The sequence below is a fragment of the Eulemur rufifrons genome, chromosome 4 (assembly GCF_041146395.1).
Source record: "Eulemur rufifrons isolate Redbay chromosome 4, OSU_ERuf_1, whole genome shotgun sequence".
In the NCBI taxonomy this organism is placed as follows: domain Eukaryota; kingdom Metazoa; phylum Chordata; class Mammalia; order Primates; family Lemuridae; genus Eulemur; species Eulemur rufifrons.
The window spans coordinates 25249928-25265038 of record NC_090986.1 but is presented as its reverse complement, the minus strand read 5'-3'; the positions used below and the strand labels follow the sequence as shown (position 1 = coordinate 25265038).

General features: G+C 41.9%; 1 protein-coding gene across 2 annotated transcripts in view; it reads left to right on the top strand.

The window, feature by feature from the left end:
* Nucleotides 1-7613: 7613 nt before the first annotated feature.
* The window catches only part of CLDN10 (claudin 10), a 109103-nt gene continuing 101605 nt past the window's right edge, over nt 7614-15111 (top strand). Inside the window, exon 1 of one of the 2 annotated variants that reach the window (XM_069467091.1) lies at nt 7614-7770. In XM_069467091.1, the coding sequence (XP_069323192.1) occupies nt 7614-7770 (157 nt within the window). Of the gene's footprint in view, nt 7828-15111 lie in introns of both variants that reach the window. The other variant, XM_069467090.1, reaches the window with a different exon arrangement.

The window sequence follows — 15111 nt, the reverse complement described above, 5'->3', positions numbered from 1 at the left end:
CACATATATATATGTATAAAGTCTTCTGATAAAACTAACAATAAAAATTATTTACTAGAAACAAAAGATCAGGCCAGGAGCGGCACAATGGGCCCATGGAACAGAATAGAGAGACAGGCTCATGCATATATATGAGAACTTAATATCGGGTGAAAGTCGCAGTGAATCAATGAGAGAAGGAAGCATTGTTTAATAGGTTCTATGGAGAAAACTGGATCGTTATGTGGGGACAAATGAATCCCTACGATCCCCGAATGGGTCAAAGACCTCAGTATTTTTGTAGTAAAGGAAGTAAAGACCAAAACAGATTCAGCCTAGTTCCAGTTGAATTTTGCCACCGAATCGGTTTCGAGGGCTGTGCCGGGTATCCTTGCTTTTTCCAATCGAGGCCCACTTTGTCCCCTCCCCACCTTGCTCTCTGCCTGGAAGGTCCAGTCTCTCGGACCTCACCCACAGCCTCCCTTGCCCTGCAGTGGAAGGTCAGGGGAGGGAACAGAGTGGCTCCTCCCAGCAGGGTTTTCCAGGACGACTCTGACCCTCCACTGAGGACCCAGCTCTTGCGAGGCAGCCTTTTCCACAAAACCTCTGTGTCGCCTGTTTCCAGGAGCCATTCCCTCCCCTCGTCCCTGCCAATCTTGGGGTAATGACCTGCAGGCTGGTACTAGCTCAAGGCACTGCGCTATCTCACCTGGGCTCACTACACCAGGGGTTCTTAACTGGGAGTGATTTGGCAATATCTGGAGACACCTGTGGTTGTCATGGCTGTGGGGGTGAAAGGGTGCTGCTGGTATCTGCAGACGCAGATCAGGGATGCCGATAAACATGCTCCGGTACACAGGACAGCTCCTCACCATACAGAACTATCTGGCTCCAAATGTCAATAGTGCCAAGGTTGAGAAACCCTGCTCTGCACCCTTAATAAAGTCTCTTTATTAAAATCTTTTCAATATACCTAATTCAAGTGTACCATCTGTTTCCAGCTGACTGATACGGTGCCAGTTTTACGAAAGTTTAGATTCCTGGATTTCAGAATTGTGAACAAGGGATTGTGGACAGTGAGAGAAAATATAAGAGACTATCTTGATGTTCTAGGGCAGGGAAGGATTTTTTTTTTTTTTTTTTTTAGACAAGAGTTTTGCTCTGTTGCCCAGGCTATAGTGCTGTGGCATCAGCCTAGCTCACAGCAACCTCAAACTCCTGGATTCAAGTGATCCTCCTGCCTCAGACTCCCAAGTAGCTGGGACTACAGGCATGCGCCACCATGCCTGGCTAATTTTTTCTATTTTTATTAGAGACGAGGGTTCTCGCTCTTGCTTAGGTTGGTCTCAAACTCCTGAGCTCAAACAATCCTCCCGCCTCAACCTCCCAGAGTGCTAGGATTACAGGCATGAGCCATTGTCCCCAGCCAGGGAAGGATTTGTTTCTTTTTTTTTTCCCTTAAAACTTTTTATTGGTATACAAGGATATCAATAATCCTTTTTTTAATTTTTATTTCAGGATATTATGACGGTACAAACATTTTGGTTACATTTTATGTCTTTGTCTCACCCAAGTGAGGATTAGAGGCTTGCCCTTCCCCTCTACAATGCTCACTACATCCATTGGTTGTCAGTTTACTCCCCCCAAACCCCTAATCCCTGGAGAATATTACTACCATGTGAGCACCATTGGCAGTTAGTGCCAATTTGATGGCAAGTACACGTGGAGGCTATTCTTCTGATCTTGTGATACCTCACTGAGGATAATGGACTCCAGCTCAATCCAGGAAAATATAAGAGGTGCTGGATCACTGTCGTTTCTTATAATTGAATAACATTCCATTGTATACATATACCAAATTTTAATAATCCACTCCTGAATTGACAGGCACTTGGGTTGTTTCCACATCCTTGCAATAGTGAATTGTGCTGCCATGAACATTCGGGTGCAGATGTCTTTATTATAGAATGTCTTTTGCTCTTTTGGGTACATGCCTAATAGTGCTACTGCTGAATCGAATGCTATTTTTATTTTTAGCTCTTTGAAGTATCTCCAAATTCTTTTCCACAGAGGTTGCACTAATTTGCAGTCCCACCAGCAGTGTAAGAGTGTTCCCGTCTCTCCATATCCTCGCCAGCATTTGTTGTTTTGAGATTTTTTGATAGAGGCCATTCTCACTGGGGTTAGGTGATATCTCATTGTGGTTTTGATTTGCATTTCCCTAATGATTAGAGATTCTGAGCATTTTTTCATATGTTTGCTGGCCATTATTCTGTCTTCTTTTGAAAAATTTCTGTTCATTTCCTTTGCCCATTTATTGATGAGGTTGTTTGATTTTTTCTTGTTGATTTTTTTAAGTTCTAGATAGATTCTTGTTATCAGCCCTTTATCAGATGTATAGAGAGGAAATATTTTCTTCCATTCTGTAGGCTGTCCATTCGCTCTAATGATAGTTTCCTTGGCTGTGCAAAAGCTTTTTAATTTGATCAGATCCCATTTATTTATTTTTGTTACTGCTGTGATTGCTTTGGGGGTCTTCTTCAAAAATTCTTTGCCTAGGCCGATGTCCTCAGCAATTGCACCAATTGACACCCCCCATCAGGAGCTGCTTCGCAAGAGTGGCAAAAGAGCCCTGAATAACGTATTAGCAGCTGTCCCCTAGCTGCAGATCAAGCAACCTCTGAAGTATACACTCTTAGGCTCACCAATACCTGTTGCTCTTCTCACCCCACCTAAAGTAGTAACATGGCTCAAGTAACCCCTGGGAGTGGCATGACATTGCCCAAAGACTGAGGCACCTGTATATCCCCTTTGGGGGTTTAGAGCTCAATACAAAGGTACTGGAATACCTTGATAACCGACTCCTCCATGCAAACTACAAGTAACAAAAGACAGAGTAATCCCATAGCCCAACACGGTGTCTTCCTCCTGAAACTAGTGGTCCTCAGTGGAGTCACACACACAAAAGTGATCCAACTCCTGGGAAGGATTTCTTAAGCAGACCTTGAAAAGCACAGAACTTTGAGGAATTTGATTATATCGGAATTAAATATCTCTGTTTCACAAAGGACACCACAGACAAATTAACAGATACCAGGTTGAGAGAGGATATTCAAAATGTCTAAAACTGACAAGGGACTAATATCTAGAATGTATAAAGAATACCTACAAATCAAAAAGGAATGCTAATTAAAAAATGGGCAAATTCTGCCCGGGCGAGGTGGCTCACGCCTGTAATCCTAGCACTCTGGGAGGCCGAGGTGGACGGATCGTTTGAGTTCAGTAGTTCGAGACCAGCCTGAGCAAGAGTGAGACCCTGTCTCTACTAAAAATAGAAAGAAATTAGCCAAACAACTAAAGATATATAGAAAAAAAATTAGCCAGGCATGGTGGCACACGCCTGTAGTCCCAGCTACTGGGGAGGCTGAGGCAGGAGGATCGCTTGAGCCCAGGAGTTTGAGGTTGCTGTGAGCGAGGCTGAAGCCACGGCACTCACTCCAGCCCGGGCAACAGAATGAGACTCTGTCTCAAAAAAAAAAAAAAAAAAAGGGCAAATTTTAAAGAGGAAAACCTGAAAGTTTGAGAAACCTATGAAGAGATGCTCAAATCCAAATTCTCAAATAAATGCAAATTAAAACAATGATATCACTTAACACTCATTAGACTGGAACAATTTGAAAGTGGCATAATTCTAAGTGTTGGCAGGGATGTTGGGGTACACAGAAAGCACCCTGCTCTGTGGGGAGAGCGAAGCCAGGTGCCTGCAATGTGAAGAGCAATACGGCCGCACCGTGGCACGTTGAAGACAGAATGCAGACCCCAGGACCCAGCAGTTCTTTCCCCGATATACACCCAAAGGAATTCTCACAAGTCCATAAAGGAACAAGCAGCGATGTTCACCGGGGTGTTGCTGGAGGAGTCAGGGGCGTTGGAGGCAGGCCTGTGTCTCTCATAGGAGATGTGGGTAGGAACGCTGCGGTGGGTGCTGACATGGAATACTCCGTGGCTGCTAGAAGCAATAGGTAAGAATTACAAGATTAGAAACAGAATGAGGTATAGTACATAAAACCATTTTTAGAAATTAATAAAACCTGCACACCAAACAAACATGCACATTTTAAGAAGAATACAGAACAAGGGAAGGCACGGTGAAAACAATAGAATGGTGGTTTGTTTATGGAAGAGGGGAAAACAGAAAGGGGAATGATGATAAAAAGGAATGAATTAGTGGCTTCGTATAGTGCAGAGAGGATGTTGCATCATGAACTGAGGTGTATGGCAATCTTCTGCACCTAAAAATCAGAAATGAAAACAGAAAAGAAAAGAAAAGTAGAAGGGAAGGAGAGGGAGGGAGGGAGGGAGGGAGGATGCATACATCTTAACTTGGAAGATATTAATAGTTTGTGCTAAATCTTAATGGGAGGCACAAAACCTGCATGGATCAGGGGAAGGAAATTCTGAATACTGACTGTTAGCAAAGCCATTTGGAGCTTGCCCTCCACTGGTAACTGCTGAATGTTGCAGAGAACATGAAGTCCAAGTCTTCTAACCCAAGGTGCTGACCTGTCTCCCAAGGCAGGAACTAACTTCGGTTCGCAGGCAGGTGGCAGTGTGTAGGTAGGGAAGATAAGGCAGAAACACCAAGATAGGGAAACTTGCTGGGTCTATGACAGGAGGAGATTATTGTTTGGCTGTGAAAAATAGAAATTCTGTCTGTTTCCTCCACCCTCTTTCACCTCAACAAAAGCTGTAAACCTGTGACCACTCGCTTCCCCTGGGCTGGAGGATTCCCAGGACACAGGCAGTCAGTGCTAAACCCGACAGTCTGGGCTAACTGAAACAGTCCACCACCCTTGTCTCAGTATCCTCATTTGTCTGGGAATAATAATAACAATAGATGACATTTATTTAGCACATTGTGCTCTTCATGTATTATGTCCTTGTAATCTTCACACCAACTTAGGAGGGAGGTATTTGTTTACTTATTTAATTTATTTAATTAATTAATTTGTTTTTTGAGACAGTGTCTCAAAACCCCTCAATTCAAAAAATGCAAGAAGTAAAAAAAATTATATGTATATATAAGAAAAAATGGGACAAATTGTAAGTGCAAAATAGATATGAGAATGAGTCCTAGCTTTAAGAATAAATTTAACAAAAATATGTAACAAGACTTTTAGGGATTTAAGTATACAGCTTTACTAAAAGACATTAAAGATGGTTAAATAAATGAAGAGATGTACAATGTTCATGAACAGGAAGACTCGATTTTATAAAGCTATCCATTTTCCTCAGACTTATCAATAGGTGCAATACAATTCCAACAAAGTTCCCAATATGTAATGCATGTATGTGTATGTGTCTAACTTGATAAACTGATTCTAAAATATTTATAAGAAATAGCAAAAACTAAAAAACAAAAAACAAAAAACAACAACAAAAAGCAATTCTAGACACTCTTGAAAAAGAAGAGCAAGGTAGGGGACTCATTAACAAGATCTGGAGACATAGTTATAAAGTTAGAATAATTAAGAAAGTATTGTATTAGCCAAGAAACAGTCAAGCAATAAATAAAACAGAAGTAGAGAATCCAAAAACAGATAAAAAATATTAATACCTGATATGACAGAGATAACATTGTAAATCAATAGGGAAACAAGGGAAAATTCAATAAAAATAGAAAAATTGGGTTTCCATATTGAAAAATGAAATAGATCCCAAATCATAGGACACAGAAAAATCAATTCTGGATGATTAAAGAGCTTAAATGTGAAAGCTAAAACTTTGAAATTTTTCAAAGTAAAGGGCAGAATTGTTTTGTCTTTGAAAGGAGATTCCTTAATCAAGATCCCAAAAGCACAAATCACTTAGTAAAAGCTTGATAAATGTGACTATATTAAAATGAAGACTCTAGGCCAAGTGCAGTGGCTCACACCTGTAATCCTAGTAGTCTGGGAGGTGGAGGCAGGAGGATAGCTTGAACTCAGGAGTTTGAGGCCAACCTAAGCAAGAGCGAGAACCCTCGTCTCTACTAAAAATAGAAAAAATTAGCCGGGCATGGTGGCGCATGCTTGTAGTCCCAGCTACTCAGGAGGATGAGGTAGAAGGATTGCTTGTGCGCAGGAGTTTGAGGTTGCTGTGAGCTAGGCTGATGCCATGGCACTCTAGCCCAGGCAAGAGAGTGAAACTCTGTTTCAAAAAAAAAAAAAAAAAAAAGATTACTATCTTGAATATGTATAGAACTGGAAATAAATTATAAAAAGTCAAACAACTCAATAGATAAATGAACAAAAGTTGCATATTAGATTAGAGACAAAAACACAATTAACCATAATTAACACAGAAAAAGATGCTTAACCTCATTAGTAATCAAAAAATACAAATTAGTAATCATAATGTGATATCTTGATTGGCCAAAAGAAAAAATAACAATTCTGACAACCTCACAGTACCAAGTATTATGAAGCAGAAAAATACGGACTCATTCAAGGCCAGTGGGACTGTCCATTGCTATAACTACTTAGTGAAACAATTTTGCATTATTCATCAAATTAAAGATGAGTATTTCTTATATCCTAGCAATTCTGATTCTGGGATATACCCTAGAGAAATTCTTGCTCATGTACACAAGGAGACATGCACGAGAATGTTTATAGTTGTACCAATTGTTGTTAGGGAGAAAAGAGAACAACTCACATGTTCACCTCCAGGAAAATGGATAAATTGTGGTCTATGCATTTAAGGAAATACTATAATACATTCAACTGCAATATTTAACGAACTATAGCTACATCCCTGAACATGGATAAAGCTCACAAACATACTGTTGTGTGAAAAAATAGGTTACAGCTGAGTGCAGTGGCTCGTGCATGCAATCCTACCACTTTGGGAGGCCAAGGCAGGGGCGTCACTTATGGCCAGAAGTTGGAGCCTAGCCTTGGCAACATAGCGAGACCCTGTCTCTACAAAAAAAATTTTTTTAAAAATTAGCCAGGCATGGTGACATGCTCCTATAGTCCCAGCTACTTGGGAGGCTGAGGCAGGAGGATCACTCAAGCCCAAGATTTCAGGTTGCAGTGGGCTATGATCACTCCACTGTACTCCAGCTTGGGTGACAGAGCAAGACCCGTGTCTCAAAAAAAAAAAAAAGAAAAGAAAAGAAAAATAATTTACAGAAGAATACCTATGATATTATTCCATTTATGTAAAGGTTCAAAAGCATGCAAGACTAAAGCAATTGGTCAAATAATCCCTGACTGTTACTGTATAATTTGTACTTTGTAATATCTGGTAGTTGCATGGTTCGTTAAGCTTCAGGCTAACAGAAAATTAAGCATTAACTTTGGTGCCAGGTTAAAAAAAATCTGCAAAATCAAAACGTTTAAAATTCATCTACTACATTTTAGTAAATATCCATGTAGGAAATTGGATTATTTTAGGCCATCTTTAAAATGCCATTGGTAAATCGTACTTTATCCTAAATTCCTGCACGTCCTCAGGCCATCTGAGCATGAAATACTGTCACCTACCCACACCCGCTGCCTGTAACACTGCCACAGTGTTCTTTGTCTGCCGCATGCCTAGACCACCAAAGCGTTTGGATTGAACAGTGTCACTGGAGAAGGCTGAGCGACATGTCCAGGGCACAGATCCTGGCTCTGGTGTTTGGTGTCGGAGGATTTGGAGCTCTCGTAGCTGCCACGGTGTCCAATGAGTGGAAAGTAACCACCCGCGCATCCTCGGTGGTAACTGCCACTTGGGTCTACCAGGGTCTGTGGATGAACTGCGCAGGTAACGCCTTGGGTTCTTTCCATTGCCGACCACACTTTACTATCTTCAAAGTAGAAGGTAAATATAATAGCTTTGTTTGGGGTGGAAGTAAAATGCTACCTTTCCCCCCAGCTACGCTGAAGTAGCTGTCTACAGTTGGCTGTTAACTCTGTGAAGACTGAGTGCTGAATCAAAATGCCAAGATTTGCCGAGGATGGATGGGTGTATGTGTATTGGCTGAAAAAAATTAAATAACTAATTTTATTTGAAAAAGGACATTTAAGAACAACCTTATGAGTCTTTTAGAAATACCCAGTGCAAATAATAGACTCCAAAGGAAAGAGTGGAAGTGGCTAGATTGTTGTAAAAGCCCATTTCAATTTACCTTGGGTCATGAAGGAGTCTTGATGTGTCATCTACCCTATGTTGGAAGAGCTCTCATTGGTTTAAACTTCTCTCTCCACCCCCTGTGTGTGTGTGTGTGTGTGTGTGTGTGTGTATAAATCATAGTTTGTTCTAAATTCCTGATAAGGAAAGGAATTCTATTTTCAGAGGAGTTTCCATCTTTCTTTTAAAGTCATGCTTAGCGATAAGATAACAGAGCAAGAAAATTGTAAAAGTAAAGTGAAAGAAAATGCCATGAACTTTCCCTTTTGGTTGCTTGGTTTTATTTATTTTAAAAATATGTGGGGCGAGCTTTCATCTTAGTGCATATTAGAAACTCTATTATGAGTATATGTATCTTAAAGAGGGAACATTTGGGAGAAAAAAAGACATTTTCATACCTCAGCATACCTCTAGGGAAACAATTGTTATTTACTTCTATGTCATTATGAGAATCACTGTCTGCCTCTGATTTATGCATTTTTTTTTTTTTTTTACAAAGTGAAAATGAGGTTTATTCAGAAACTATAGAAAGTTAGAAAGTCTACGTCACAGACAGAGCAGAGGAAGTTCTTCTCCCTGCAGAAGAGAACCAGCTCTGCAAATTTGATACATTTATAAATATGCCACAAGTTGTGAGTTTATTACGTTAAAAACTGCCCCTGTTTTTCTTTGTAAAATATAGACTTTTCATAACCAAAGGGTAAACCTGTACCTTGGCCCCAGTAAAGAAAATGAAATAAAATTTTAACTAGGAAGTTACTAAAGCATAATATTTTATGGGACTTTGTGTCAAGTATGCACATCATTAGTCTACAGGGAGTGCCAAGGAATAAAGGGAGAATACACTTAATTAAAGCCAGGGGATTTTCTAATGACCATCAACAGAAACGTTCAAGCTTGGATACCTCAGTGAGGCCCTCAATTAACATATGCTCTCCTAAGTACCCATTTGAGGGATCAATGCTATGTGTGTCTTCAGTCCCAACTTCTAAACTGATTTTGAGGTATTTCAAAACGGTTCCTTCTACTGTAGAAAGTTTCCTTAGAAACAGGGGAAGTTTTTAAAGGAAAAGAAGAGTGTTTGTGGAGGCTGTTGTCATTCTGCATCTCTTGTGGTTGCTCTTCCCCCACGGGCCCCTCTTGGCCCATTCCCACCCTGGGCAGCAAGTAGAAGATGTGGCCTGTGGTAAGTCTGTTTCTTTGTTTTTTAACTGGTTTCATATTTTTGAAGAATATTTTGTCTTAATACACTTCATTCTATATTTCTTAGTAAAATCTAGTTATTGAGAAAATCATGCGTTCAACCATAGCTCCAAAGTGGTTTTTAGAACCATGTTAGATTTCTGTCTGACTTCAATGGCTACTTCCCCAAACACATTTTAGAAAACACAGTTATGTCGGGTGAGGTGGCTCACACCCGTAATCCCAGCACTTTGGGAGGCCGAGGCGGGAGGATTGCATGAGGTCAGCAGTTTGAGACCAGCCTGAGCAAGAGCAAGATCCTGTCTCTACAAAAAAGTAGAAAAATTAGCCGGGTGTGGTGGCACATGCCTGTAGTCCCAGCTACTTGGGAGACTGAGGCAGGAGGATTGCTTGAGCCCAGGAGTTTGAGGTTGCAGTGAGCTATGATGATGCTACTGCACTCTAGCCCAGGTGACAGAGCGAGACTCTGTCTCAAAAAAAAAAAAAAAAAAGATTCTGTGTAAGAGCTGACCATGAAAAATAAAAATTAAAAAAAAAGAAAACACAGACTTAGAAATTTTATTACTAAATAGTATTGATGGTGGTCCGAATAATCTCCTACCCTCAAAACTTTACTTTTAAAATTGATTTTGCTTATTGATTGTATAAGTAATTTATTCTATGCCTGCTGCACATTGCACATAAGAGGCAATTTGAAAAATCTTGTCCACTGACAATGCTTCTGTTAGAACATATAAAATTAACATAATCTTTCTACTTTCTTCCTCTTGAATCGAAATCTTTATAAAACAGACAGTTTACCACAGGCATCTATTTCCAGCATCGGGAATGGTGATTCATATTTCCAAAGGAAATGGGACTCACAGATTTGGATTTCCTTATTCTCATGGAGCCATTGCTAACATTACTGGTTGTTTTTCCTTTTTTCCTATTTGAAACATAACAATGGGGGAGTTGGGAAAGTTATATATGCCAATAATCTCTCAAACAGCACAAGAATTACAACTTGAGAAAAGAACTCAGAAGTCAATGAAGAATGAAAATGGTTATATCACCTTTTAAAATAATAAACTATTTAAGCCTGCATTGTAAACTTGAGACAAATCTTAGACTTGAGCCACATTAAGCCTCTTCTAAGAAAGAAAAGCAGAAAATGTTTATAAACTGAGTTTTTTTTTTGGTTTGTTTTTGTGCTTCGCTTGCTGGTTACATAACTTCATTGCTGGAGTCATACCTTCTCATAGCTAACCCTCTTGGGTGCCCGAGGGTAGCCACAGTTTTTTAGGGCTTCATTTGGATTAAAAGTGGTTACATCCTTTAAAAATTTGATGTAAGCAACCAGGTCTTTGGGTAAAGAGCATTCATAGCTATTGTAAAAAATACAGGCCACCTTCAACTACACTGTGAAATAAATTTCAGAAAAACACCACAGGGGCACCAGCAATTCAAGCCTCATTGTGGCGCGAAAGCTTCTTGGTTAAAATGCAAAGCCAATTCACTGTCTTCAGACACCAAGTCTACTGTAGGTCAGGTCTCCTGTTTTGCTGTGTTTTGTGTCTCTCTGACACCGGTGTTAATAGGGATGTTCTAACTATAGAAGGAAAACCTCTCTCATAGTAGGAAGAGCAGCAGTGATTTCTCAAGGGGGAAGGCGGCGTCCTTGAAACAGTGCTACAAGGAGGAACAGAAGCCCAATCGTGGTCGCCTCGGGAGAGACACTTGATCTGTTTTGTTCATCCTGTGCTCCTGGCACCTGGTGGGCTCTGGATATAGATCTGGAAATGACGGAATGAACAAAATAATGGATGAGACTACAGATAGTTCATGATGGGGGCAAAATTGTATTCCTGGAGGAAGTCTGGAGCGTGCTGAGTTGAGAAGTGAGTTAGGAAATGTGCTCGGGCAACCAAAAGGAATATCAGTGGATTACAACCCGGCAGAAGCATTCTGGCTCTATTATCAATAGCAGTGAGACCTTGACTTCAGCTATGAAACTCTCTGTGCCTCGTACATACATTTTCTCCTCCATGAATTGAGAGAATCAGACTCTAAGAGTCCCCTAAAGTATCTTCCAAATTAAAGTTCAGTTCAAGAGCTTCACAAAGCTTCACCGTCTGGCAGGAGAAGTTCACCAAAGAATTAGAGCCGTAAAAGGCTCCTCTATTATAACTGCTCACAGAATTAGGCCCTTCCTGTCCTCTCCTTATCTATTATCTCAACTACCTTCTGCTGCTCCTGGCAGTTTAGAATCTTACCTGCATCTGGGTTGAGATAGGGTTAAATGATCTTAAATGAGGCCGAGGTGGGAGGATCGCTCGAGGTCAGGATTTCTCACTTCTCTCCTGCTCTTGCCCATCTGGCCATACATGCCGCAAGTCAACTCTACTGTCTCTGCCCGTTTCCCCCTCATTGACTCAGTCTCATCCTAAAAGACATGACATCCTCAAAGAACATCTTCTGAGCAAACAGTATGCTGATCTTAGTCCTTTTAGAACTTCCTGCCCCTGGGCATTTGAGGTAATGTACATTACAGAAAGCTACATTGCTCTTACATGAACTTGGGATAATTGGCCTGATTTTTAGGAGCCAGCTGGTCTACAATGAACCTTTTGCCAGATTTTTGTGTGTATTGCAAGAAAAATTGATTACCGGAGGTTGGTAATTTGGCAAATTGCTATAATGCTGTATTACTGCTGGAAAAGGAACCTTGTAAATAGTTAATTCATTTACTCATTAATGAGTCCCTTCATCAAAGCATTCACTAGGTTCCTGGTGCAGAATATAGCATAAGCCTCTCCTCAGATGACAGTTGCTTAGATGGAGATAATCATTTAGCACACGATTAGCCCATACTGACAATGCTATCTGGCAGCTAATTTCAGGAGGTAGGCAGACTTCCCAGAAAAGCTGGTGCTTGAACCGTCTTGAAAGATGGGCAGAAGTTTGCCAAGGAGAAAGGCAGGGAGGGCATTTCAGGTTATGCGAGTCGTCCAGCTCTACAACTTATTAACTGCATGACTCCGGGCAGAATGCTTAACATTTGAGCTCCCCCACCTGTAAAATGGGAATGTTATCTACTTCAGAGGGCGGTCATGAGGATGAAATGAGCTGATCTGTGTACAGCATTTAGAGCAGTGCCTGGCGCTTACAAGCAAAGGCCTTAAAGCAACAAGTGCATAACTGGAATTACAAGTACATAAGGTGTCTACAGGGGGAAGGTGAGGCTCGGGCTGCAGATGTAGATAAAGGGAGTTCGCAAAGGGACTGTAGGTTGTACAAAGGGATCCAGACTTCGCCTTGAAGGGGCAGAACATTATGGCAGAGTGCAGTGGTGTGATAGCTCACTGCAACCTCACACTCCTGGGCTCAAGCAATTCTCCTGCCTCAGCCTCCTGAGTAGCTGGGAATACAGGCACACACTACCATGTCCAGCCAGTTATGAAACATTTTAAGCAGAGAAGACATGATGGGACTTGCACTTCACAGAGACCCTGCAGTATTTCATGTTAGAACCCAAGCGAAGGGCATAGCAGTGGGGACAGAGAGGAAGATGTTCAGAGGTAGAATTGGAATGGGAGGGGTCAGGATGCATCTGAGGGTTCCTGCTGGGAGACCTGGTGGGCAGTGGGATAGAGAAAGCTGGTCCCAGAGCAGCTCCCAGGGAAGTTCCTGTCCTTTCTCCTTGTATGATCTTTTCTAATACATACCAAGATTTCAAGCAATCAGACTCCTTTTTTTTTTGAGACAGAGTGTCGCTTTGTTGCCCGGGCTAGAGTGAGTGCCGTGGCGTCAGCCTAGCTCACAGCAACCTCAAACTCCTGGGCTTAAGTGATCCTACTGCCTCAGCCTCCCGAGTAGCTGGGACTACAGGCATGCGCCACCATGCCTGGCTAATTTTTTCTATATAGATTTTTAGTTGTCCATATAATTTCTTTCTATTTTTAGTAGAGACGGGGTCTCGCTCTTGCTCAGGCTGGTCTCGAACTCCTGACCTTGAGCGATCCACCCGCCTCGGCCTCCCAGAGTGCTAGGATTATAGGCGTGAGCCACCGCACCCGGCCAAGCAATCAGACTCTTAATGTTTGGCTTTGAAAAACGAATTGTACACAGTGAGACAGAATAGTTTGACTCAGTTAATTTTTTTTTTTTTTATCTACCCAAGGTAGTACTTCAGTGAGTTTCATTTTTTTAAAAACTGTTCTTTTTATACTTTAATACAAACCAACAGGAGTATGTGGCAGCTGTAAAGATTAAAGCAATCTTAGGTGCCATTATTAGCATAGGAATAATGGAATTAGGAGGGTAATACCCTCCAATACTCTGTAGTCAAATTGCATAGTTCCAGTCTTGCACACAATATTTTAATGGACGTGAACATAAACCATATTCATTGATTCTAGAGGAGGGTAAGTAGGAGGAAGAGAGTTGCCCCACAGTGGAACAGGCTGTCTCACAAAGAACTGGCTGGAAGGACCCAGAGGGGGTTGGTGATCATCTGCTGAAAAGGTTGTAGAAGCAATTCCTGCACTGGCTGGGAAGACAGACTCGGTTATCTCTCAAGTCATTTCCAGTGTGAGAGATCCAAGATTCTGTGGACATGTAAAAAGAAAGAGGAATATTAAAATAAAATCTATATTCTTGATTTGCATATTGACTTCAATATTTTGGGGCACCTGAGGACACAGCAATGAAAAGGCCTTGTCTCTGCCCTGGGCTTATTCACAGCTTAGAAAGGACAGTGAGTAAAAGTAATAAATGTTATAATGTAGATGGTATGTTAATGCTATATTTAAACCCATGTGTTATCGTATGTTAGAATTAATATAAGAAACATATATTTCTCTATCTCTAATTGATATTTGGAGGGAGCCTAAGCAAACCCACAGTGTGTGCCGTCTAACCTTTGCTGAGAGAAGGAACTACGACTTCTAAATCCAGGCACAGAGCTGGGGGGTGGGGCGGGGATATGAGGCAAGTCCTGCCTGAACTGAATTAGTTTGGGCTGATATTTTTGGTTTTATATGTCAAATATAATCCATTCGTAAAACCCAGATGAGACATCCTATTAGAAGACTGGTTTTCTCTAGAATATGAAATGCGGACTTTTGGCAGAGTGGGCAATGGAAGACAATTTTCTCCTAACCTTACTCCAGCCAGAAGTTCTGGAGGTTACTTCCACCTGTAAGCCCTGGGCCAGTCCTATCTGGGGATGTCGGCCTGCCGGTCCCGGTAAGGCTCCTGCAAACATGTCCCCTACACTGGCTCTCTGGGGTGAGCCAGCCTGGTCACTCAGCCCTGACCCAACGCCTGTCCTGAACACTACGCTTTGGACTCACCTGAGCCTCCTGGTGGTCAGCACTTCTCCCTCCTTCCCTTCCCTGGTCCTGCTCCCTCCTCAGAACTTGCTTTCTCTCACCCTCATGCCTTGGGAAGAACTATGGAACATGTCTCCAGGCTGTGAGAAAGGGGTGGGAATGTGTGTGTGGGTCCTTTTATTTCATCTAGAAAAATGCCCATGTTGTCCTAGTGACTCCCCAATCCCAGCGTCAAGTCCGGGCTACCACAACAGCAGTACCGGGTAGGTGCGCAGCCTGGGAGAGCGCCCTCCCCAGGGACCGCTGTCCCCGAGGCAGCTCCACAGCTGGCTGCAGGTGGCCCGGTGGGATCCTCAGGGGCGCCCTGACACGTTTCTCCTTGGCGGCGCTCTTTGGGCCTCTGCGTGCTGTGCCTGCCTGGTCCCTCCCAGGAGTGCTGGGGTGGTCTGCCTTTGCA